The sequence below is a fragment of the Dermacentor silvarum genome, unplaced genomic scaffold (genome assembly GCF_013339745.2).
Source record: "Dermacentor silvarum isolate Dsil-2018 unplaced genomic scaffold, BIME_Dsil_1.4 Seq767, whole genome shotgun sequence".
In the NCBI taxonomy this organism is placed as follows: domain Eukaryota; kingdom Metazoa; phylum Arthropoda; class Arachnida; order Ixodida; family Ixodidae; genus Dermacentor; species Dermacentor silvarum.
Genome location: NW_023606745.1, coordinates 12,207 through 38,960, shown reverse-complemented (window position 1 = coordinate 38,960; position 26,754 = coordinate 12,207). Strand labels below are relative to the sequence as shown.

General features: G+C 44.9%; 1 protein-coding gene across 1 annotated transcript; it reads right to left on the bottom strand.

Moving 5' to 3' along the window:
- Positions 1–1,233: 1,233 nt before the first annotated feature.
- Positions 1,234–26,038, bottom strand: LOC119435504 (structural maintenance of chromosomes protein 3-like). Its single transcript, XM_037702343.2, has 8 exons — positions 25,896–26,038; positions 25,449–25,524; positions 25,343–25,381; positions 13,511–13,650; positions 4,031–4,110; positions 3,900–3,969; positions 3,719–3,838; positions 1,234–1,248 (listed from the first exon to the last, which is right to left on the bottom strand). The coding sequence occupies exons 1-8, from the start codon at positions 25,908–25,910 to the stop codon at positions 1,234–1,236; spliced, it is 555 nt and encodes a 184-aa protein (XP_037558271.1). The 5' UTR covers positions 25,911–26,038.
- Positions 26,039–26,754: the final 716 nt, after the last annotated feature.

Here is a 26,754-nt window from a genome sequence, read left to right as displayed (position 1 = left end):
CAAAAATGACAAAATTTGGGGCGAAATCTCTAGGTTGTCCGGGGGTAAAATTCGTTATTTCGAGGGGGTCTCCGCTGCCACTTCGTTACATAGAGGTCTCAAATACATGTGCTTCTATGGAGTAAAGGCGGGGAACAGAAAAACTGTTATATCCAGGAATTCGTTATATGGAGGTTCGTTATAAGCAGGTTTAACTGTATGCAGCTTTAGGACAGAAAGAAGGTCACTAGGTTAATTTCAGAAGCAGCAATTCACGCGGGAGGTAAGGCACTAAGGCAACCAATAGGTACGCTACCCCAAGTAACGAAGCACCTAATAAAAGATCGACAAAGCATGTTAGGTAATTTCAGAAGCAGCAATTCACGCGGGAGGTAAGGCACTAAGGCAACCAATAGGTACGCTACCCCAAGTAAAGAAGGACCTAATAAAGGAACGACAAAGCATGAAAGTGTCTAACTCAAGAAATCAGATAGAATTCGCTGAACTGTCAAACTGATAAACAAGTATAAGTAAGCAATATTTGACATTCCAGTATTTACTCACATAATCAGGTGTGGGACTGCCCAAAGGCATTTGGGAGCAATTTTTGGAGCAAGTAAAATTGCGTTTTGGAGCAGTTTGGAGCAGACAAAATTTCATTTTGGAACAGTTTGAGCAGGTTAATCTGATTTTTGGGGAATAATGGAATATGGCAGCACACTCGAAACCACAATGAAACAGAGAGAAAACCAGCACAAAGCGTGTAGTAGAAGCAGGCTTTGTAGCTATAGTGTACTAGAATATTGAAGAGTGGGTCAAGCGGCGGCACGGCATTTGTTTCCAGTAAAGCCGAAAACATCGGTGGAAGTACAATCAAACTATACATTCCCGCACCGACGTTCATGATGATAGCGGAAAATGTTCTCAAATTATTCGGTCCAATCGGCGCGCTAACATAATTACTTGGTCACCATATGTCACCGCAGACCCAGAGCCACAGTCAACCCTGGGTTGGTATAACGTAAAACTGTTCCAATCTGTCTTTATTGCTATATCAATTATGTGGACACTCCAGGCGCATTTCTACCTTCGTCGTCGCCATGATGTTCCGTATAAGTCCAGGAGCGATAAAATCGTCGCCGCACGCCGTATGTGCCCCTCCTCGGTCGCGCGCAAGGCACCGTGGGGGGTGGGGGGAGGGGATGGAGGGGGGCGTTCTCCAGCGGCTGCTGCGTATGGCACGGCAGCGGGGCCCTACTTGGAAGCGATCTGCGATGGAGACAGAGTGAGAGTGCTCATAGCTTTGTGCGCGCTCCGTTTCACCGCTTAGCTCGAGTTGAAGCGAAAGGCAGCACGAATATCAATTCACTCGCTGCTGCTGCTGCGCTTCCTCACTCCAGCCAGTTTCCTCGGTCATCGTTGAGACGCGTTCATGTTTGCTTGTGTTCGCGTGACACCATGCTCGTTAATTTAGTTTGTAAGGGAATGTTCACAAGATTGTACGGCCGATAAAACTACTATTCTTACTTTGTATAGCTGTCTACTAATTTGCTACCGCAATCGATGCTTCGCCTTTCGGGCGAAACTGCGACTTTTCATTCCAAATCCGCAATAACCCCTTCGCGATATAAAATGTCTCAGGCCTCGCCGATGTTGGTATAAAAACAGATTGGAATATTTTTACAGTATAATGGCCCTGGGGAGAGAGATGGCCGCCCGCTGAACCCACGGCAGCGTGCGCCTCCCTAATATCAAGTTCGCTCGCAGTGCCCTTGCTCAGCTATGAGCGCCGAGCCGCTAGGCCCACTCAACCGTATTTTAGTACACTCTAAATACAGCCACCCTAGCCGTTCCGACAGCAGTGACAACAGCCAAGAGTGGCCGTGCACACACGCCGAAAAGTCCAGTGCACAAAAATCACGGGAAACTGGAAGCGGGAAGCGCCATCGCGCGGTCTGCAGAATGAACAGCCGCACTCCTTTTCGGAGAACGAATCCACTTGCTGTTCGTGGCCACACATGCCGAAGCCGTTCTGGCGCAATTTCGGTCAATTTTCTGTGTTTGGCGCGTTTGTATCAAAATAGCGCAATTGGCGCAGGAGTCCCACCCTGCATAATGAACACACAAAAAAATATGCGCAAAGTTGGCAGGTGCGTTCATTATGCGGGGTTAAATTTTGAGCGACTTTTTTCCACGGCCACCTCGCTGACCGCGGATGGTAACCGCGGACACTCGCTGTCAAAACGTTGGCGTGAGGAAGCGCAGCAGCAACAGCACGCAAAGGGATTTTCATGCTGTGTATCGCTTCAATGCAAACTGCGCAGCGAGGACGAAGCACACACAAAGGTATAAGCCGCCATCGCAATGCCAGACTCAACCCCCCGATGCAGACCGCTTTCAGATAAGGCACGTGCGTCTGCACGATGCACAGTTGCTGCAACAAAATACGGCACGTTTCCTCCCCGCTTTCCTACCTCGAACGCGAGATTGAGGCGCGATCGTCGGCGCCGATGGCAAAAATGCCCCTGGGTGTCCCTATAATTGCTATCGCAATAAAAATAGGAGAACAGGTACGATTGACATCCAATAAAATCGTACCCGCTAGACGCCCGCCGAATCGTACCGTGTCTCTCCTACATCACGGCAACAAGTTCAGGGTGGGTTCATTATGCGAGGAATAGAAAAAGCACACTTCTTGATTGGAAAAGTGGAGGTGTGTTCATTACGCGAGTGCGTTCATTATGCAAGTAAATATGGTAGATTTTTGCTAGCTTTACAGCTTTACTAGCCATGCAAGCTCTAAGTACATTCTTGAAGTGGCCAAAAATTTTGTTAAATTGAAACCATGCTGCGAAATTACTTCATTAAATCGAAAAAAAGAAATACACGGTTTCGAAAGCAACTAACATTGGGAAATAAAAATAGTTACGTCGCGAATTTTGTTAAGTCGAGGCTCGTTATATCGAAATTGGCTGTATTCCAGAGGAACAATTTTTTTGTTGTTGTTGTTAAAGAGCTGCAAATTCTGAATACAATGATACCAGTATGACTATCTTGCCTTGCTCAGTTCCGAAGAAAATGGGTCATGAACATGCCTAAAAATGGATGGCAAGTATAGGACTTGCCCTGTTCCCTTAATATGTACATAAATAAGTACACAAATGCTTTTGCATTTTTCTCCCATCTAAACGCGCTCGCCACAGCTAAGATCAAACCCATGACTTCTAGTTATGTACGAACGCCACAGCCACCAAGCTATCACTGCAGGTCATTTCTAAGCTTTTATATTTGCTGAGTGTCACCTAGAACACTCAAGAAATGAATGATCTATTTTCTATTTAATTGGAAAACTTTGGTCCAGTACTCCTTTGAAGTACACTCCACACCGTTACAACAGCACATGTACCGTCAGGAACAAAAGTTTGTAGATCGCACCTGCAAAGCCAATGCTGCATTTGGTCGAATTCAGCGTGCACAACCATGAACTTAGTAAGGCACAATTCGCGAGCAAGAAAATTTAGTAGGCCCTTCGCAGTTGCAAGTTGCATGCAAAGGCCCGCGGAATACAGTGCTTCTCTCGGTGAGTGCACTCTCCAAACATTTGTCCCCACGGCTAATTCATGCACCAGTGCTTGCCTGCGCATCGTCCCATTTCTGGTACTCCTTGAGCTCCTCTCCTCGAGCGTTTGCAGCCGATCCTCAATGTACTTGAGCAGATCCTCAATCTTGGAGCGCTTGCCCTCAGTGTCCCGCAGCAGCACCTGCTCTCTTCGCGCCGCTCATCGTACACCCGTGTGCCCGCCACCTCTCGCAGCAGCTTCAGCCGTTGTGAATCTGGCGCTGTGGCCATCTGGTTGATCTGCATACACAACCACAGTTAGAGACGACAACCGACCACACCACATTAAAACTTGCCTTGCCCTGCTATATATAGTGGGATTGCTCCGCGAGAAACCGGCGCTCTCCAAGAGGTTCATGACATCCGTCCTTCTGCAGAGCAAGGCAGCAGTCATTCCTCATTCCAAAACAGCACAGCAAAGAAATCACTCACGTAACCATCTTCTTGTTCAGGAAATACTGGTCTTTCTTGGAGCCAATCACACGCCTTAGCGACACCTCTTCCTTGTCAACCTAAAAGAAAATCCATCCTTTTATAGTCTGCACTGTGAAGGACAGGCAGAAAAGATATGATAGGGTGTTGTAAGGGCTACACAGAGGTTGCATTATTGCAAGGTATTACCAGCCTGGCCATCAACAAAAAGCCACCGCCGAACGTTGCACCATAGGTTTTCTTTTTCTATGCAAGTCAAATCAACAAAAACAAGTGACGTAGTCACAGTTTTGGCACTTTGAATGTCATGTACCTATGTGCAGCAAGTACGTGTAAAGAAACTAGTTGAGCAAGGAGACTTGAAATGGCTACATTCCTTTAACTTTCATGTTGAGCAGTCGGCAACATTTAATGCTTTTCACAACAGGATGCCGGTTACATTATACAGCTTCGTGTTGCCATGTCAATGTAATTAACCTTTTTTTTTTTTGTACACAGCCCTCTGTGGTCTATGATCATGATGATGATTTATCGGCATCCCCTTTGAAAAGGGGCAATGACAAATAGTCACCTAGCCCCTAATTGATTAATCAGGTACACTATACATGCTTTTCATTCTAGCATTTTTGTATACATCTTCATTTTTTCTCTTTCTCAAAACTTCCCTATACCTTGTACCGCGCTACCTATGCACGTAACGGATCCAGTCATGTGAATCTCTTCCCTGTTTTTTTCCACCAATACTCTAAATGTCTCTTGCTTATCTCAACTGCTGACCAGTTGATGGTTCCATCCACTTTAAATCCAAGCACTTCTGGAAGGTGTACATTACCTACAGGTTTTACTGGGTGAAACTTCGCATTCATTAGGATGGGCTGAGTAGTCCCTGGATTTTTGCTGCAGCATACACATGCCTCATCTTGGTGCGAATATTTGCTCTAGTATGTCTTTGTCCTTAGGCAACCAGCTCGAGCCTCAAATAGCAAGGCGCTGCTCTTTGTGTTATCATACAAATTTCCCTTCTGAATTCTTCTATTCTTGTAAATCTCCATGGTCTTTCTTGTTTCCATTCTGCTTATGAAACGCCACTTATGAGACCTTTCGCGCCGCTCATGGACATATGGACATACTGTGCTATCGGACGTGAAGGAGGAGAACTATTTTAGTTTTCTAAGCAGTTCGCTTTTTCCCCGCGAGCGGGCGGTGATTATGAAACGTGCTACGAAGTTTCGCGTTCGTCAAAGGAGAACACAAAAATGTCCGGCTCCGGTAACGGCGCGCGCGCTTCGGAAGATTGCAGATATCGTGATTCTGCTGCCTCTGCGGCTGATCTTATCGATACATCGAATAGCAGTGAGTCAGTGGACGCTGCCTTTCGTCGGACTTTTGAGTCTGAAAGTGACGACAACACAAACCAGTGGCCGCAGTCCAGCATGCTTAACTGCAGTGCTTGCAGTTAAATTTTTGTAGCGAAATACCTGTTCAATGAAAAATTGATTTTTTTGGAGATAGTGCCTAATAGATCGCAATAGATTATGTATCTCATAATTTTCGTAACATTTTTTTCTTAGTAGATACCAAGCATGTCTTTTCAAACTTTGTTCAATTTTATCGCACAATCTTGATTTTAACAATTTATATCTTTTTTATGACGTACATCTCGTTAATAAAACTTTTATGCGTGAAAAGTGCATTCATTTTGCTTTCTGTTTACGTATTATATTAAATATTGAGTGCAGTAGTTCCTTCATAAAAAAACATCTGCCATAACAATACAAAAAACACTTATTTTCCCCATGGTAGGGAAAGAGTTAACTTACAACCCCCAACAAGATATCCAATTTTAGGCACAGTAAATCTGTATCAAAAACAAAATAACTTAAGAAATAAATACAAAAAAGGAACAATATTTTTATTGCTACTAGAGAAGAAGACTTTTTAGATTCCGTTTGAAGACCGCAATATTTCTAATTCATACGCTCTTTTGTCATATTTCTTCAGAAAAGGAATGGCACATTGAAAGCTGAGGTCTATCTAAAATGTAATGGTTAGAACCAGTGCCCGCGATGAACGTGATGTCTGTTATGTAATCTAAAGAACATTATCTTGAACACGCAAAATTTCATATTAACATATGCAGAGGACCTTCCATTTTCAGGTAAAACCCAGTATTCCCCATTTTTGCACTCGGAAGAGAATTCATAAATCGGTTTAAAGCCGATTTCTCCCCGAAGTTTTGTAGCAGAGTTATAGTATTGGGAACCAGTAAAGCAGTGCAACAAACAAGAAATGAAAGCCCGACAGGTCTAGGATGGACATATTTCCAAGCATCTACACAACAAGGGCTTTATGATAAAGCATCACCTGCGAAGCTGCCCGTGTGCATTATTGTTAAAAAGTGCAGACAACAAGCAAAGAAACGATTGCCAAGGCCCGTTCTCTATTTGTTGTTTTATGTAAATTTGGTTTCTTTTAAATGTATTAATAATGCCCGACAACGTTTGCAAGATGAGTTGTTCACATGATATGTGAAAAGATCTTGGCATTTCATGCCTGGGAGTGATTTCGCCTTTTAAGGGGGAGAAGGCGATGAGAAAAACTTTTTTGTTTCTGGCAGAAAGGGCTGAAATTTGGCCAAACAGTGCACATGTGCAATAAAGAACAAATCTAAAATTTCCTTAAGATATCTCATTAGTTTTTGTTTTATAGAATTTACAAGTTTCTTGCTTGTGCAAAGCCTGCAAATAATGAAACATGGTAGGAACTGGGAATACCCTGTATTTTGCCAAATGTGTACTACATCAAGACAGAATTTTATTTTAAGTGCCCTCGTAACATTTTGTCAACATGACATGCATCTATGACTGTGCGTCAACTGCATAGAGCAATGTAGTTATTGTGAAATAATAAAAACCAAGGAAAGATAAAGAACATTTCAGACTGTCTTAAAGTACAGCACAGTTATGGCTCACAGCAAAAAAACTGGATCAAAATCGTCCAGCTATTGTTGTGCTATGCTTCCACGAGCGAGGTGACCGACAAAAGAACAATTGAGAAAACGGGCCGCAAAGTTTTGCAAGCAGTGCAGATTTATTAGAATGCACAGGGCTGTATTATTTGGCATCTGCTGTCAGGCACTTGTTGAACCTTTGCCTCTTCGTTTGGTGGGCTTTGAAAATTTCATAGCTGGCTGATCCATCAATTGAACTTTACGTCAGTTGCGGACACTGCGCGAGAAGGGAGTCCCAACCGCTCACGCTTCTGCCATTAACCGTGACAAGAAACGAGACTTAAAGCGCGTCTGAATGGTGCAACGTTCAGACGACAATTTGTCCGGTGAATCTTCGGTTATACGCAGTGAAGCTCGCGATGTTGGGGCCGCTCGCAGGCTGCGTGTCCGTGTCGCACCAAACGCCGGCAATGGTGCCTCTAAACCCACGTTGCCTCTAACGAGCTATCTCGGCTACAGATTTGCACAGCTGTACAGCCGCAGACCCTCCGTTGGCCGCCGTCGACTAGTTATCGGTGCCGATGGCACAGGGCGATTGTCGGCTTCACTGCTGGAGTCACATGTGCAAGATAGCGCGGCACATAATCCACGGTACAAGGCAGCACGGCATGTTCAGTCGGGTCAGCGCGCTCTGTTTTTAAAGGAGGCGCTGGTGGGTGCTCCTCCTAAGTCCTATATAGGAAAAGTACCGCCATCTACTCTCTCCACCGCCGTCTCCTCTCCTAAACGCTTGTTTGTTTTTTTTTTTCTTTACTTTGCTTGCGAAAGCAAGTCGACGGTGGCGCTCCTCGAAAGCCCCCGTTGAAGCTTCAGGCCGGGCGCGCGCCGCCTCCGCCGCGGCGGATGCGCAGAGGACATTCGACATGACGCTGAGGCAGGAAAAAAAAAAAACAGAACATTGACTCTTTTCCGGCGCTCCCATGTTTGATCACCAGGTGACGCGTCCATTGCTTGCTCAGCTGCCTCCTTGTTTACAATGCAAGTGCATGATGCCAGTGCGGCGCAGCAAACCTCCGTTTCGACACATATCGTAGACGACTGTATGGACGGCACGAAGCTTTGGCGCAGCCTCAAAAGACATGTAAGTGCTTTCAGAGCTCATTAAGCCTCCAAACGGCGCGAGCAGCGTATACGGCGTTGTACTAAAAGCAGGGCTAGAAATGTATTCCAAGCTGTCCAAATTTACGCTATGAATTAAATCAGGATCAGTGTGCTCTTCCTTCTTAATTTGGCAAACATTTGAAGCAGCGGCTAGTCATGTTTCTGACTCAGTAAAGTTGCTCGGTACGGCCATTACCTGATTGTTTATTTTCAGCCTAATCGCTCGCGGGTGTGCTCTGCTGTGACAGATTTGTTCTTGCTGCACACAAAGCTTGGAATGCAAATTTTCTGTACTTTGTGTAAGCTTGTAGCAAAGACGTATCATCGCTAGTCCCTTGCTTACTCTGTGGGCCGTGACGAAACGTTCAGCTTTCAACATTTCTGTCTTGTCGGTGTAGTCACGTCACTCATGCTTCGGAACATAGATTCAAGTGTGCACCATTCACTTATTTGACAAGTTGGCGATAGAGTGGGCATAACTTTGCGTGCGACTAGGGGTGGGCTGTGTATACTGTGCGAAAACTTACTATGTCAGTAAGTGGCGCTACTTCCTTTTGTAACGAGCGGTACTCATCTTATGTGCCGACGTTCCGGACTTGAAGTAATTTCTTTAGAGGTTAGCTATACAGCGCTGGCGGATGAGTTTCTTTTTTATCCTCGAGAAAGCTGTGCATCGCGAAGGGCCGCCAACACAGCCAGTCCTTATGTAGCAGCAGCGACACAGGTTGATTCCATTCCTTAATATGCGAACCACTATTTTTGCAGCGAACTATCGCAACAAGTCTTCCCTTTATCGTTACACATTTTGCAGCATGAATTGGGTAGTGCATTAGCGAACACCCAGTTGCATTTCCGACAGCTGATCGCACAGTAGCAGGGCAGAAGCAGTAAAGGTTTCGTATTCGTGTGCATTCACTGAGGCGTATGGCGCGCCGCCAAAAGCGCCATTTCATTCCTCTAGACTCTAGAGCAAACTGCTCCCCAAAATGGGTCTATAAGAAGTGAAAGTGCGCGCTATCATCGTCCAATCGGAGATACAGGAAAGAGAGAGTGAACGTGCGCGCTATCATCGTCCAATCGGAGATACAGGAAAGAGAGAAGCGGCTTTGTTCAAAGGATGGCAGTACTTTTCCGAAGGTATAGGGACTTTAGCTCCTCCACTTCTCCCGCTAATGCCGTATTTTTCTTGCCGTAGGCGTGCTTCGGCCAAAAGTTCTTCTAAACGAGCGACGATCCACACTAACCTGGGAGCTCACAGAAATCCGAATTCTGCGTGTCAAGTGAAGGGCGGCATGGTTTCGAAGCCAATGCTATTTGAGGAATTGGCGAAGCAGACAACTGCGGTTGCCATCTTGCCCACTGCCACAGCAGCAACCAATGAGGAGACTCCTTTCAGCACGGCAGCCAATTGGAGGTTCACTTTTATCGGAGGCCAGTGTGACTACCTCCAGCAGACCCCACTTCTTTTGTGTTTATGTTTAGTTGTGTGGTTTGTTACAAGATGGCGGCGACCGACGAATTGAGAAGCGGAACGGCAAAACTTCGAGCTTTCGAAACGTGGTGGTGCTCAGTGGCGGGAAAGACGAGATATGGCTCCGTGAACTGCGGTAATTTTGCACGATTTAAAGAGGACATTTGTGTTCAAATGCAGACCACTTCTTGTGTTCATGTTGTTACAGTTCCCAGAAAACCCGAACATTCGGCTGCTAGATAACAAGACCCCCCCGATTCTCCCAGTTTTCCCCTTAAAAGTAAACGCGATTTTTCCCCCCAAATTTAAAAAAATATAAAACCCGTAAACGAATAGCCCTACATATGCAGTAGTTTGACCCATTCACCCTGAGATCTCCCTTAACCCTTGAGGGTCAATGCCGTAAATAACGGCACCGCAAACACGTCCCAAATGGTCGATGCGTATATTTAAGGCGCCGTCTGCACGTTTGAAAAACACGCCAATTTTTCAATTCATTGTTGCCTAGCAAGTGCTACCACCCTGTGTGATAACAAGATTTTTTATTTTTTTTTGCTCCATAGTCTCGGTTTTATTTCCACGGCTTCTCATGCTGGCGTTTTCGCGCCGCTCGCACATTGCGTGGCGGTTAGTTTGGTTTCATTTCGCGAGCTGTTTCTGTTCGTTGCGCTCATAAAAAACTGATGTCTATTTGGTTGTAATCTCTCAACAGGTCACAGCTAGATGCTCGCTTGTCTGATGCTCACAGCGGTACGATTACACCTGTTCACAGGCGGGTGCTGGTATATACAATGTTGCCATACATAAATGACACTGCCATGCCTGCATTTTTCTTCAGACTGTTTGCAAAACCTAATTGCCCTTCGTTGCCGACGATATGAAGGACAACTGAAAGTTTCCGGTTCGATTCCGGTTCGATTACGCTATGGGCGTGCACGCTGGTTTCACTGCTACGAGTAAGTCGAGCGACGATTCCTCCGACGGACAAGCCAAGTGCCGAATCAGATACAGTAAAACCTCGATAATTCGAAGAATATGAACGGTCCCGTCATTTTCATTGCAAATTCTATCGGATAAATTGAATAGCCGCGCAGCTCTATCGGATAATTCGTAGTTTCGGGCCGGCAGCAATGTGCGATTCTTAGGCTAGGGAGCTACATACAGTCGCCGACCGAATTTCCGGACCTCGCGGGGATCAAAAAAGTAAAAAAAAACTCGTTCAGCTCAAAAAAATATTAGGCTTAGAGCAGCTTAACAAAATCTATAATAATACCCTGCATCATGGTACGCTTGGCGGCAAACAGACTTGCTTGGATTTGCGCACAAGTGACGTCATCTCAGTATGCAGTCGACAAGAGCGTCACCGCGTTGGCGATCTCCACCAGCATAGTTCACCATGGAGATCGAAGAAAGGAGCTTCGTACCACCTGGCTCTCGCAAAGGCACAGGAGGTGGCACCGACCACACAACACAAATACGAAGCCGCACAAACACCCACAAGGATCGACGTCTCCGGGACACCTGCTCAGTAGACACACCACTGGCAAAATAGCAACCGAAACATTAAAAAAAAAAAAAAAAAAGATCCCGCATTAAGTGATTATGAAGATAGTGCTGACTAAAAAAAGAAAGAAAACGTGCCATCCCTTGGAACAATTTGTCAGCCAAGGAAGAGGGGTATGGCCTCCGAGATGGGTTAAGAGCTCCAGAACAAGTTAAGGACGTACAGAGCAATGGAACGAAAAATGTTAGGCCTAACGTTAAGAGACAGGAAGGAGCGGTGTGAATCAGAGAGCAAACGGGGATAGCCGATATTCGATGACATTAAGAGAAAGACATGGAGCTGGGCAGGCCATGTAATGCGTAGGGTAGACAACCGGTGGACCATCAGTGTTACAGAATGGGTACCAAGAGAAGGGAAGTGCAGTCGAGATTGCAGAAAACTAGGTGGCGTGATGAAGTTAGGAAATTGCAGGCCCAAGTTGAAATCAGCTAGCGCAAGACAGGGGTAATTGGAAATCGCAGGGAGAGGCCTTCGTCCTGCAGTGGACATAAATATAGGCTGTTGATGATGATTCGAAAAACGCCATGTAACAAAAACCTGGATATAACTAAAAATTTTGAATTTTGTTTAATTTCGTTACATCCAGGTTTAATGTATAACGATTTATCGGTTTAAACGACCACACTTCAGTGCATTTACGATTTTCCGATCCTCCCTATAGAACTGCTTCCAGATAGAGCCCAGCTGAGCCCCTCGTCAACAAGTGGCTCAGCTGAAGTCAACAAGTGGCTCAGCTGAAGCTGAAGAATAAAAGAAAAAAAATGTTACTAGTTAATTTCATGACTCATTTTCTTGCTATTTTACGCTAGCAGAAATTATGGCTACATTTTGCTAACAAGCTACCGAGGCCTGACTGCATGGTTGGCTACTTTTGGGCTATAATTTCCATCTGTTTTGGCTATGTCACTCTGCACCATCTCGCAACACTGGCCGCATACAGCATAAACAGCATGGCGCGAGGCATGCACCGGTGAGATATCGGATGCCACGACGGCGTCACTCGTTTTTGCACAATTGTCGTCCATGCTGCACCATGTATTATGCCTGTATTGCCATCTATGTCTTTCCACCATGGGAACAACGGCCGCTCAAGCGTTCCTGTCGACGCAGCCCGAGTTGGCGAGAACGCTGCACCACGCTCCGCTGCTATGCAAAGGGTCAGCGGTTACTACTACGCAGTTATTAGGAGATCACGGTTAGGCGGCGCTTCGTTTACGCATTGCCAATTGCTGAAAACGGTATGCGGTGACATTTTACCTTTCGGACATCGCTACTTTTTCGCCCTAATCAAGATAGATAACGTAATTTTACAGCTCTGTGCGGCTGACACGCAATCGTAATGCCGAGACCTTCGCAGAATGGCGGCATGCCACAGTAGTTTCCGAAGTTTACGCTTCCCACCAACTAGAACGCTTCGCTTTGTGCACAATACAGTCGTGTCTCGCTGGTGGTAAATTATATCACAAGCTGTCGAATAAAAGATGGCAGCTGCGCTTGCAGTTTCGAAATGACAGGTGATGGGAATCAGGCGCCGTTTTGAAAGAGCTACACGACGCTGCATTTCGCTCTTTAGATGAACGTTTCTAAGGAAAGTTTGCAGCTAGGTGTGGGAACACACTGGGAACAAAAATGACACTCACACCAAAGTGCTACTGGTTTTCGCACCAAAGTGCTACTGCATTGTAACTGCTGACACCAGCTTCAGTGCGGCTAATTCTTGACCGTTTTTAAGGGCAAGTCCATATAGTATAACGAACTACTGACAACATCCACTTTTCGTGGAACTATCAAGTTTGTTATAAACTGGCTCGACTGTATATCTATTTCAGTGTATCTACTTTTTTATTCTTACTATAAGCATTTATGAAGTCTATCTGTATTCATGAATAAACAATGTACGTTTACCTATGGAATTTTTTTTTTTCACTTTATGATCAATTTAGAAAAACTGCAGTAAATTTTGCGAGTATGAAGATTTTAAATCCGCAATAAAAAAAACTTTACACCGGGGGGGGTCACATTTGGCAAAAAAAATTGACCCTCACAGGGTTAAGGCTCCAATGACTTATGACTTGATGAACGAAGTAAGCATTACTTAAATTGAGTCAGAAAGAAAAGATTAGACACAATCTGCAAAGGCACGGCCAGCACTAAGCCGTGGCATTATCAGAAATTTCCAAGCACCACAACTTGGGACCACATAACCACGGCACCATGTCAACTACCAGTGCTCTACCATGACAGCAGGGGTAAATTCACTGCAATGAGACCAATGGAACACAACCCCAGTGACACTTCTTGGACATCATTGCTAAGGAAGGGGGGGGCACATACTGGCAGGCGGTTGTCACTGTTGTCGAAGATGATTTCCACGAAGGCATTGAGCACACGTGGTCCAGTTCCCTCGTGCAGGAGTGCTTGACGCTGCTCGGGGCGCAGATGGGAGAACTCATCACTCAGCACGAATTGGATGGCTGCAAGGAAAATGTAGACGAGCTTATTTATCATGTCAGGATGCCTGAACTCCTAAATAAGCAAAGGTGAGGAATAACCCCCTTTTGCACTACATGACAATGCCTACGCATAATGCACACTTGACAACACTTTTTCTACCTACTAGAATAATGTGGCACATCTTTTTTTTAAGAATGCACTTCTTTAACTTCTTAGTGCGCATTTACAGGGAAGCACAGTGATCACTCACCACTAAATGTCACTGGAAACGTATGCCAATTATAAAGCTTTCCACAGCCAGCTGCCCGGCAGCTGCACCACCCCTCTCGTGCACAGAAACTCACAGCAGTACAGCACGAGGTAGAAGCCGTCGACATTGATCACATTTTATAAAGATTATCCCCCGTAGCAAGACAGACGACGGCTCAAACGTCTGAATATACAGTCGAACCCGGATATAATGAATCTGAAGGGGATCACCAGAAAGTTCGATATATAGGTATTTCAATATAAAAATAAAAATTGTATACAAAAATTTTCAAGGGTGATTCGTTATACACAATAATTTGTTATATGTGGGTTCAATATATCTGGGTTGACTGTATACAGCAACCCCAGAAGGCCAAAAACACAAATTCGGCCTGCTGATCCATGCCGCCCTTCTCCTAGCGAAGCGCAACCCCATCGCATTTAGAGATTTAAATACCACACATTCCACCTTCGGATACCGCCCGGAAACCTCAAAAGCCGATAGTATGGCTCTCTGCCCAACAGGAGGCCTGCTGCTGCTCACTGACCCTCACAACCCACGCGCCTGCCCTGACCTCACATTGTCAAAAACGCTGCTCAGAGCACATGACGCAAGAATGCCTGGGCAGCGATCATACATACTCAGCACGCAGGTCGCTAGCGATACTATGCAGGTGCGGAAAAGGAGGGGGGGGGGGGGGTCCGCACCATTCCCTGCGCCACATCAGACAACATACCGCGTCCACTACCATCCACGATCTAGATAAATGGGTAGCCGAGCTCCAAGCCAATGTTCGCAACCCCCCCAGGAAATTCCCGAAGGGGCGGGAATCGCTGAGATCGACAGCTGTCTCCTGCATATGTGACAAGCGAGAAACGGCCTGCAAGACGCTGGATATGCAGAAGTATAATTGCACTCTCAAGCTCCAGACTGCCACCTACGCCACTCAGCTAACGAACCATCAGTGGAATCAAATCTGTGACAGCATGCCGGGCCCCTGGGGATGGCAAAAACGTGGCACCTGCTGCGCCACCTCATCGATCCGGACAAGACCAAAACCGACAGCAGCGCAACCTGCACGCCTAATCCACTAACAAAGCGATCCAAAGGCTCTGCTGGCTGAACTGCAAGCCCGTTACCTCGGTGACCAAAAACCCACGCCAACGCCACCCTACGCTAAAGAATCGAACGAAGCACTCATGCCCCGATCATGGATGGCAGAGTGAGAGGCGCCCTCTGAAACTCAAAACCACCTCGGCACCAGGTGCGGCCGAGATTACCAACAAAACTCTCCACAACCTCTATGACAATTTCATGCAACCCCTCAACCAATTCCTCAACCAGTGCTGGGAGACCAGGCGCATCCCTAGCAATGGAAACATGCTATGGTGGTATCTTCCTCCCCAAACTGGGCAAGCCACTCAACCTTGAACATCTACATCCCACTTCACTTACCTCCTGTCTGGGAAAACTAATATAAAACGTCATCCTTAATTACCCGCATGACTATGTAGAGGATGGGTACCTCCTAGCGCACACCATGATCGGCTTCCAGCCCGGACTATCTACCCATGACTGCCTGCTCCAGCTGAAACACCACATAATCTACCCTCCAACGCAAAAGAAAACTAGAGCCATCCTGGGGCTTGACCTCACCAAATACTCAACGTTTCTCATCCGGCCATTCTCGAGAATCTCCCCCATCTCAATGTCGGCCCCTCCGAACGTCCCATATATCTAGGGTTGTTCGTTTCGTTTTTTGCACATCCCGAACATGTTTCAGGAGAATCGGGTTAAACCCGATTTCTCCCCGAATTCCTAAATCCCATACCAACCTATTTTTTATGTTGCACAGAGTTGTGGTGCACACACGCTAGCTACCCTGCCTCGGGACAAAGAAGTTAGATCCTGTTGACCTATAGACTTCATGTCACAGCGACGTGCAGCACTGTGGACGCTACACGGCTCTCAACCAACCGCCCAACGAGCACGCCTTGCTCTGAATTAGTAACTCACCGTGTTCTGCCTAGTTAATGGAAGCTGTTTCGTCGAGAGAATTTTCTCTCTGCCGAGATACGCTCAATGATCGGACAGGTCTCGGATGAAGACCTACATGCACATGCACATGATAGTGTTTGTTAACAAGGATCTGTAAAAAATCGATGACCAGCTTTCCGTAAATAAAACGTTTCATTTCTCAGAGGTTTTGAAAGCTCTTTACTGTCATTATCCCTTATTAATTTCCAAAGAAACACCGAACTTCGGAGTACTTGCTAGAAAACACTGATGTGCCCCCGATTACCAGCTGAAATAGATCCCAGTTTTAAAGGGACACTAAAGCAAACAATAAATCAATTTAGACGGATAAAGTATTATTCGAAAACTCGTGCTGCCATTAATACACTGCAATGGGTCAATTATTAGAAGAGAAAATGAAGCTCACAGTTAATTTTTTTTTTAATTTTGCGCACAAACCCAACGTCAGCACTTGAGTGTGACGTTACGACTTCTAAAGCAATTTTTCGTATTTGGGCCACGTTGGCTCAGTAAAAGTTCGCGAAACTTGCCATATTCAGTCTTGGGCTCCTTTAGAACACAATGCAGTCAATCTTCACCGCCTAAAGAATTAACTGAGACCTAGAAGATGCTGTCAAAATCCATGACGTCACAGTGATCTGAAGTGGGAACTCTAAGGTGGCGTCGCCACTCACCTTCTGTGTTTTAGTTTCTTTCTGGCTTACCAAGCAGCTTCTCGCAGTTAAGAGTGGTATTTTCGGTATTGCGGAAGGGCAATCTACTGATACAGAAGAAGTAATTTTTCCCTTTAGTGTTCCTTTAACACGTTCTCTAAAAGCTCGTGATACCTCCGATAAAAAATACCCAAATGTAATGTATTACTTTGTACATTTGTAAATTTAATCCAAAGAAACCTAAATTTCGGAATGGTTCTATAAAAAATCCGATTTCTCCCCAATTTTCCACTTGAAAAATAGCACCCAATTTTTACCCCTGAATTTCAAAAAATATAAAACCCGGAAAACGAACAACCCTACATATATCCAACACTTTCTCACTAACCAAACAGCCTTCCTCTGGGTGGGGGAGCCCCAATCCCAGAAATTTTAGCTTTGTTCATCGTCATTTTATTACCTGATATTGCAGTCTTAAACATAAATAATTGGCTAGAAATGCTTTGGCATGCAACAAAGAGAACATGCAGGAAAACAATGGCCCCTATTTCAGAAGATATCAATTTGCTGCTGTGTGTTGCACTGTAAATTACACATTGTGCTCCATCTTGAAATACCAATGACAGTGCATTTGACACAGCGGGACATGTCATAACTCATTTGGGATAATAACTCATTTATCAAGTCTAATCAAAGTATTTTTTTTAACATTTTCGGTGTGCAGTACATTTTACTGCAATGCACATGACCAGCAAATTCACAGCTTTGCCTGCACTGCTGCAGTTATTCACATCGCACTTAATTGGAAATCCATGCTGCATGCAGGCATTTCTTCAAGGGAATGAACCTTCTGCAAAACCGCTAATACAGCTGTGCAGCAGACTTCATGGCAGCAGATTATGTTTATGCCACATAGCAGCCATATAGTAGCCAACGAAGACCTGCTAATAAAGCACGTTTTTAAGAGTGCAACAATGCACATTAGTGCATCAATCATGGAATTCCTGCGCTTTAGCTCCGTGCTATTTGTAACTGCCCCTTCTTGAGCCTACTCTGGATCTTGTTGCACCCTACATGCAACCGCAAAACCCACCGCATTCATTAGACTAATAAAAACTATGTGTAATAACAGCATCTTTTCATTGGCTACTTGTGGCCGCTATGCAGCATCAGCCCAACTAAAAAAACTTGCCAGGCCAACTAAAAAAAAAAAGTCATGCAGAAACTCCTCTGGGAGTTGTCTAAGTATGACGTAAGCATTGTGCCTGCTCATCTCCACACAGCCCGGTGTGATTATCAATGTTATGAAACTTGATGTGCCAGTATAAACCCTCATCGGCCGTTATCAACCTTATTGGACTCGATCTGAGCCTTAACACTTATTGGTTGGTATCAACCTTATCACAATCAATCCCATCCTTATCAACCTTCATGGCATGATCCAACCCTTATGAACTCTTATTAACATCATCGGACTTGATACGACCATTATAAACCCTTATCAGTGCTTATTAACCTTATCAGAATTACTCCGACCATCATGATGAGCCCTTGTCGCTCATTAGCAGCCAATCCATCCGCGTCGAACCATTATCAACCGTGATAAGACCCATCACTCCTTATCATCATAATGAACTCATTGACCACCGCCAACATTTTTCCTTGCGAATTTCTTCCGTTTGATACATTCATTCGTTATAGCGATTTGTCTTACGTGACAGACGGATGGATGAGTTTTCTTGTTGGGTAGGCATAGAAATGCTTCCACAGTAAGTAAAAAAACTTGGATCGCCATTTGACGTGTAACCTGTGCCTGCCACTATGCCCTGCAATGCACCAGGGAAAGCTTGTTGAGACACACTGATCACATCGCCTCGATGCAAGCGATTTTGCATCCTTCGTAAAGAGGACATGACCCTATGATCACTGGTTAACAATGTAATGTGCGATTTACGTTCATTACGATATTGCGAGTACAGCAAAAAAAAAAAAAAAAAATGCTACAGCATCACGTTTTACAACCACTTTAGGTATCACACTACCAAGGGTGATGTGTTGCAACCATGGGAACAACACATCAACATGCCGAGCACTTCGGCAGGCCAACGGCCATCTTGTGGAAGTTCTTGTAACCGTAAAAGTGACACCATAGCTTCCGAAATTAGATGCATGCCGCCCGATCACGGAGGCCAGAGGAACGCTATCAACAGGCTCAGCAGGCTTGGTAACTGTGGCACTTCCGCTAATGCCCAGCTGCTACTGATGTCACCACAAGACGTCAGGGGAGAGTGAAATGCAGCACCTATACTCTGTTTTAGTAGTTCTGTGCAGCAGAGCCAAGGCTATGTGGCCTACATCTACGCAGCGATGTAGGCCACATCTCCAAGTTTCTGCCCCATATGTTAGCACCGGTAGAATGCTTGACTGTAAATGTGCAAGGTGTGAACTGTGAACTTCTCTCTTCCTTCTCCTCTTTCAATCCTTTCTCCCCCTTCCCCAGTGCAGGGTAGCCTACCGGGCTCAGCCTGGTTAACCTTCCTGCCTTTCCCTTATGACTTTTCTCTCTCTCTCTCTATGCAGCGAGATGTAGGCCGCAATTTGAACTTTCTCTGACCAATAACCTGCATTTGAGCACGTCAATTTTCTTAATTCCAGTGATGCTACTGGCTCATGCCATTTCGGAGCAGCTAAAAGTGCATTTCGTAGCAGTAAAAAGGAAATTTTAGAGCAGTAAAATGGACTTTCGGAGTAGGTTAACGAAATTCATTGCAGAATATATTATACTGAGCTTTTACAGACTGGGCAAGCCATGTAAAGGCAGTAAGCGGTCACTGGTTCATAAATTCAATCCAAACATTAAAAATGGCCCCCCCAATTCACGTAGCTTATTGCGAGGAAATGTCAGCTGCAGAGGGCCGTAGTGCAGCTGCCATATGCACGGCTACACCGACGTCACATGGTGGGTTTGTCTTTGTGTTGGGACTTTGGCCTCCAAATGTGATATTACCATCATCATCAGCCTATATTTTACGTCCACTGCAGGACGAAGGCCTCTCCCTGCGATCTCCAATTACCCCTGCCTTGCGCTAGCGTATTCCAACCCTCATGCGCCTGCAAATTTCCTAACTTCATCATCCCATCTGGTTTTCTGCTGACCTCCACTGTGCTTCCCTTCTCTTGGTATCCATTTTGTAACCCTAATGGTCCACCGGTTATCCGTCCTACGCATTACACGGCCTGCCCAGCTCCATTTCTTCCGCTTAATGTCAACTAGAATATCGGCTATCCCCGTTTGTTCTCTGATCTACACCGCTCTCTTCCTGTCTCTTAACGTTAGTCCTAGGATTTTTCGTTCCATTGCTCTTTGTGCGGTCCTTAAACTTGTTCTCGAGCTTCTTTGTTAACCTCCAAGTTTCTGCCCCATATGTTAGCACCGGTAGAATGCAATGATTGTACACTTTTCTTTTCAACGACAGTGGTAAGCTCTCAGTCAGGATTTGGCAATGCCTGCCATATGCACTCCAACCCAACTTTATTCTTCTGTAAATTTCTTTCTCATGATCAGGGTCCCCTGTGAGTAATTGACCTAGATAAACGTACTCCTTTACAGACTCAAGAGGCTGACTGGAAATCCTGAATTCTTGTTCCCTTGCCAGGCTATTGAACATTATCTGTCTTCTGCATATTCATCTTCAACCCAATTCTTACACTTTCTCGATTAAGGTCCTCAATCATTTGCTGTAGTTCGTCGCCATTGTTTCTGAATAGGACAATGTCATCAGCAAACCGAAGGTTGCTGAGATATTCGCCGTTGATCCCCACTCCTAAGCCTTCCCAGTCTAAGAGCTTGAATACTTCTTCTAAGCATGCAGTGAATAGCATTGGAGAGATTGTGCCTCCTTGCCTGACCCCTTTCCTGATAGGTAACTTTCTACTTTTCTTGTGGAGAACCAAGGTAGCTGTGGAATCCTTGTAGATATTTGCTAGGATATTCACGTATACCTCCTATACTCCTTGGTTACGTAATGCCTCTATGGCTGCTGGTATCTCTACTGCATGAAATGCTTTTTCATAATCTATGAAAGCCATATAGAGAGGTTGATTGTACTCCGCAGATTTCTCGATTACCTGATTGATGACATGGATATGATCCATCGTAGAATATCCCTTCCTGAAGCCAGCTTGTTCTCTTGGTTGGCTGTAGTCAAGTGTTGCCCTGATTCTATTTGAAATTACCTTGGTGAATATTTTATACAATATTGAGAGCAAGCTAATCGGTCTATAATTCTTCAATTCTTTAACGTCTCCCTTCTTATGGATGAGTATAATGTTGGCATTCTTCCAGCTCTCTGGTACACTTGAAGTTGTGAGGCATTGTGTATAAAGGGTTGCAAGCTTTTCAAGCATGATATCTCCTCCATCTTTGATTAAATCGACTGTTATTCCATCTTCTCCAGCAGCTTTTCCCCTGGTCATGTCTTTCAAGGCCCTTCTAACTTCATCGCTAGTTATAGAAGTTATATATTACCATACTGAGTGTCGAATTTGATGATGAAAACAGTCCGCTGACGGATTTGTCGAATTTCTCGCAACATATGAATAATCTCGCAGGCAGTCAAAAAGCTTCCAACTTAAGCAGTAAATTATTTCATTGCTTTTTACAACCGCCCACGGTATGAAAAATTTGCTTAATTTTTCCCCATGCTGTGCTTCACAGATATACCATGATGGTCGACGCCACGAGGCGGTTCGCTTTTGCTCGTCGTGTGACTTGATGTGCACCGCACGCCGTCGCTAAGTTCAGATATGCACGCGCAACCTTCCACTGTGCAACACTGTCAGATTAGGTTGTTGACGCGCGAATTCAGTTTGGAGTTTTTCGCGCTATGCGCGAGCTTTCACCATTTCGTCCAGTAAGCGGAAAAACAGACTTCACGAAAGCGTTAGCGGCAGCTGCCAGCATGTCGCCCGCGGGCCCAATCTCTGCTTCCGGCTACCATTCTGGCCCGTGACCTCGTGTCCAATCCCTGAAACTGTTTACTGGTCCGAACATAATGGAGGCCACCTTGACACGACGACTTTCTGCCCGCCACCACGTCGGTTTCAGCGTTTTGTCAGTATCCAGCGGCAAAAGTTGCTGTTTGGTGCAGAGTTGACCAAAATCTTATAGTAGCGGTCGTACAGCTTTTTAGAAGCCATGAAATCGCCTCGCCAACAGAAGTGGGGGATAGGAGTCAAATTGAATAGCGGGAAAATTAAATTGTTCACGGCCGCCATTTCCACGCCATCATGCGCATCATGTTCGAAAAAATCAAGCAAGACACCATACAACGATGTAAACTTCAGTCACCGTTTTACAGTGGCCATCCAGGAGAGGGGTCTGGCTCAGCGTCAGCACAATCACTAGCAGTACGATCTGCAGGCTTAATTGAACTAGGCTTGACTCAGCCCACTGCAAAGCTAAAGCAGCCGCTGGTCCACACAAGCTATGCTGCTTGGTGCGGAGAATCAACGTTTGAGGACTACAGTTTCGAAAGGCCCTTTTGGCGCAAGGTTGGCGCACATTTCTCATTTTGCTGAAATGTTGCAGGGTTCGCCTCTCGGCACAGTTCAGTGCATCCCTGCAATTCCGTTTGCTCCATCTTCTATGACATGCTGAGAATAGAGCAAATGTGGTGACCCTCAAAAAGCGTTGCAGGGTAATGTGCTTCATTGCATGGAAAGCCCAGCACCTGAACTTGATCACACTGTCTTGCTCAATTTACATTCCTTTGACACGACAGAATTATTTTGCAGAAAAGCTGACTGGGGCGCTGCAAAAAGCTTAAAATTTTCGCGGGGTAATTCACCTACACTAATTTGCAGCTTGGGCGGTTTTAAAAAATTTTCCCAGACAATTCGCCGACTTTTCTGGGTCACTACACATTGCCTGAAAAGCCAAATGAAGGCAGCTATGGAGACATGCGGCAGCCATGAGCAACACCAAGCATGCAAGGCAGCTTTAGCGCAGGCCCTAACTCCTATATCGCCTATTCAAATGCACGTAAAATGCATAAATGCTTTCCCAAGACAACCCCTGAACCAAATTGAATGAAATTTGGAGAAAGTTAAATCCTAGTGACTGTTGAAAGCGGCATTTCCATTTATGGCCTGAATTTTTTTATGAAAAATTGCCGAAAATCGCCATGTTTGAAAAACAAATAGAAGCACCAAGTTCACAAATCCGTAAGTCTGCATCAAGAACAGATATCACGGTTCTGTAAACTGCATCCGTTAAAAGCATCTAAAGCAGACATATATTAATTCATATCTTGCATGAATTTATTACAATCTTTACAAGAACTTTGTTAAAGTCCTACTCACATATCAGTTGTGTATTTAAGAGTTATGTATATTACATGAATTTTTTTTTCTGCATAGACGTACTGTTAGATGCAATTTACATAATTGTGATATCATTTTTCCTTACTGAGTGAGAGTTGCATTACATTATGGGGTTTTACGTGCCATAACCACGATCTGATTATGAGGCACGCCGTAGTGGGGGACTCAGGAATAATTTGGACCACCTAAGGTTCTTAACGTGCACCTAAATCTATGTACACAGGTGTTTTCGCATTTCACCCCCATCGAAGTGTGGCCGCAGTGGCCGGAATTTGGTCTCGCAACCTTGTGCTTAGCAGCCCAACACTGTAGCCACTAAGCAACCATGGCAGGCAGTGACAAAGTTGCAAACTTGATAGTGTCATTTTCTGAAAATTTGGGATTTTCAACAATTTTTATTTTAAAAATCTACGACCCAAAATCAGAAACACGCTTTTAACAGTTACTAGACTAACTTCGTGTTCTAAATGCAACGAACCTATTCCAATTCGGTGCAGTGGTTGCCAAGAAAAATTTTCTCCACTGCCATGTACTTAGGAGCGCCACAGCTAAAGCTTCCTCTTAATATATCTTGTTTGTGGGGCCCGACAGGTGCTTTGAGAAATTCAGTCAAGAGCAAAAGTTTATAGGCCATACGAGGCCGTGCCAAACTGCCTTTCGGTGTTACCTAGCAGTGCGCCAACTGCTATCAAGAGCCGCGTTAGGCCAGAAATGTGCCCTCTGTGTTGTTTGGTGTCATGCCAATTTTCTTGTGCCACACAATGCTTTCCTACTTCCTTGTTTTCACGCGAACCGCCCAGCCCAGATGACAATGAAAGTTGTGGCACGTTATGGAATTGATGAATTTCTGAGGGTTGAAACCTTATAAGCTTATGTCATGGTTGGGGGCAGTGCAAGACAAAGGCAAAAAAGCAAGCCAATAAACATGACACTCAACCAGCAATGAAAGTTTATTCTGGAAAAGATACACCAAGTGCATCCTGCGACTCCTAATCAAATAGCCGGCAGTAGGAAATGCAAGGCTAACAATCTTTCATTGAACTGCACTGAAACCAGGCAGACAGAAATGACATAAGCAGGTTAAGTACTCGATTACCGCGAACATGTGCGTGTCATCAACACAAATCTAATCTAGTTTGTACTACTCAGATAGCTGTGCCTGCACATGTCATTGCTGTCTACCTGCTTTGAGTAGTTGAACGAAAGATGTTGCTTCTCACCACTGACTATATGAATGGGAGTCACGTGTTGCACTAAGAGTATGTATCCATTTCATAGTAAACTTCAAGTTGAGTGCCATCATTTCGCTTTCTTCATCCTTTGCCCCCAACCCAATCAACTTGGCCAAATCTCTTGTGTGCTGATGCAGGGAAGAAAGCACATGTGATACAAGCCAGACAGGCTTAAATACATGAGCAGGAAAAGTCTTTTTTGTTATGTGTGCACTGCACATCCATAAACCTATCACAACATACTTGAAATGGCACATAGTAATGTCATACATGAGAGCACGCGCATTAGTCAACATAAATGGAAATAGTATTTCTAGACAGTTGTCCATCGCCCACTATTTCTGTTACTGTCATAGATTTTTTTTTTTTTGCTTTTTCTGTAAATTCAGTTGTATATATACCATGTATCTGCTAGTTAAAACTTGTGTTGTTTGATAGCATTGATCCACGATAGACGTGTATACAGACAGTCTGTGTTGACCAGGATGAAAACTTGGGCTGGATTCGGAGTGGTAAAGCAATGCAATAGACATGGACGAAAGGAAGGCATGTCTTGCATCTTCCTTTCATCCTTGGTGTATTTCATGCTGCTTTACCATACCTAATAGTCATCAACCACAGCAATTGATCTTTGACAGAGAATTAGAAATGGTGCAGAGCAAGGCGACCAAGATCCCCAAGGCCAAGCACCACTGCTGCAACTGCACAATGGGCTGACGTTTGAGCAAAATGGCTAGTGGGCAAAGTCCCCAATTGGCCACACAGCAGCATCCACCTCTTTTAATGCAGCTTTGAAGGCAAAGGAAACAGCTGGCAAGAATGGATTGCTGCTTTTAAGATATAAGCACAAGACACACGACTAGCAACGCATAGTTTTGAGTGCCAAGTTCCACACGAGGCAACATGCACGCGAAATGCTCTCGGATGAAACGTATTTTTATGCTATCTCAGACAAATCGTTCTTATGCAGGTTCGTCACATAAAAAACGTACGAGAGAATCAGCCACTGGAATGCGTAACCGGCCAGGAGTGTTTATAAACATGCGACCTGCCTCGACAACAACGGGTGTCATGCTTACAACGATCATTACAAACGCACACGACGCATTTTCAGCGTACATTCACTAACAGCCAACACGTTAGCTGTAAAACTTACCGTAAAAGAAATTGCTTTTCCCCGATCCATTTCGGCCAACTGGAAAGTAAGAAACAAGGTCGTGAGTTACACATTACATGCTTCCAAGCCAAATGTTATTGCTCACCTATCACATTATGACGCGGACTGAATGGCTCCACACAGGTTTGCTCTTTGTAGCTCCGGAAACCTTGTATTATAAGCTGCAAAATGAACGGTACGAAATCCACACACAATTGACAGATGACGATGTAGTTGCAATAGATCGCAACAATCTCTTTCCAAAATGTAGAGCCACTTTTTGGGAGGCGAATCTTTCTTGAAGATACGCTTCGCAACATTTCAGAAAGGCGGCTTCAACATACAGGTAAGCGGAAGCTTCCAGCAATCACTCCCGGTTTCGGCCTATTCGTCAGTCGCCCCGCGGCGGTTACAAAAGACATGCTGCGTCTTATTACATGGCCAAGTACAACCCAAGCTCATCGAATCATTTAGGCTTACTCTCAAATTACTTGAAAAGGTGGCGATCGCACGAGCCATTTCAACTAATTGAGGCAGTAGGACGTACACTAACCTGTTTTATATGCATTTCAGATGTGGACTGCCACAGAATTGTGACGCAAATCCATGTAAATATGCCTCTTCGCGCCTTTAATGATGCCAACAGTCCCGCCAAACGCTTAGCAGTTCAAAATGGCGGGAAACAGTTGTAATGATCGAGATCATCACCTCTGAGCCCTCTAGTGCTGAAAGTTTTGCAAGTGAGCCCTTTAGCTCTGCAACATAAGTAAATAAGTATTTTAAATAATGTGGAACTAATCACTAATACCACGCGTTGATTGCACAATAATAGGGCTTTTTTTTTTCATTTTTTGTTTACCTACACTGGCTAAATGAGTCTAGTTAGCATGGAGGAAGGACAGGGAAGTCGTAGTGTAGAAAGTCGCCATTATATTTACTTTATGCAGAAAAAGTGTACCTCAGCCCACCTACAGGAAGCTATTTTTTATAGCTGTAGTGTGGCATCAATAAGTACACTTCCTACACTGCGGTTTCGAAGAGTGTAGGCAGCAGACGACAATCCATGGATCAACTTTTTTCAACATACGTACTTCAGTTAGCTCACTTTAATTTAATTTCACAGCTCCCTATGTGCTCCCACTTGCCGGCTTGGTAACAGAACGTGGCTATAGTCATATAGCTTCTAAATAAATACTTCTAGTAATATAAAACTCTGTGGCTACAGTGTAGCGTGGCTATGGTAGCGTTAAACCTCCTTGGCGTGGCCGCAGGGGCGGTTACTGGAACTACCGGCGCTGCTGTCGCGTATTTCTTCACGCGCCGCGCGTCGTCTGCTCCTGGTGCGATGCGTCGTCTGCACCAATTGGCCTGTACCGCTTGTCCGTCGGTAAATGGAGCAGAAAACTATGGCG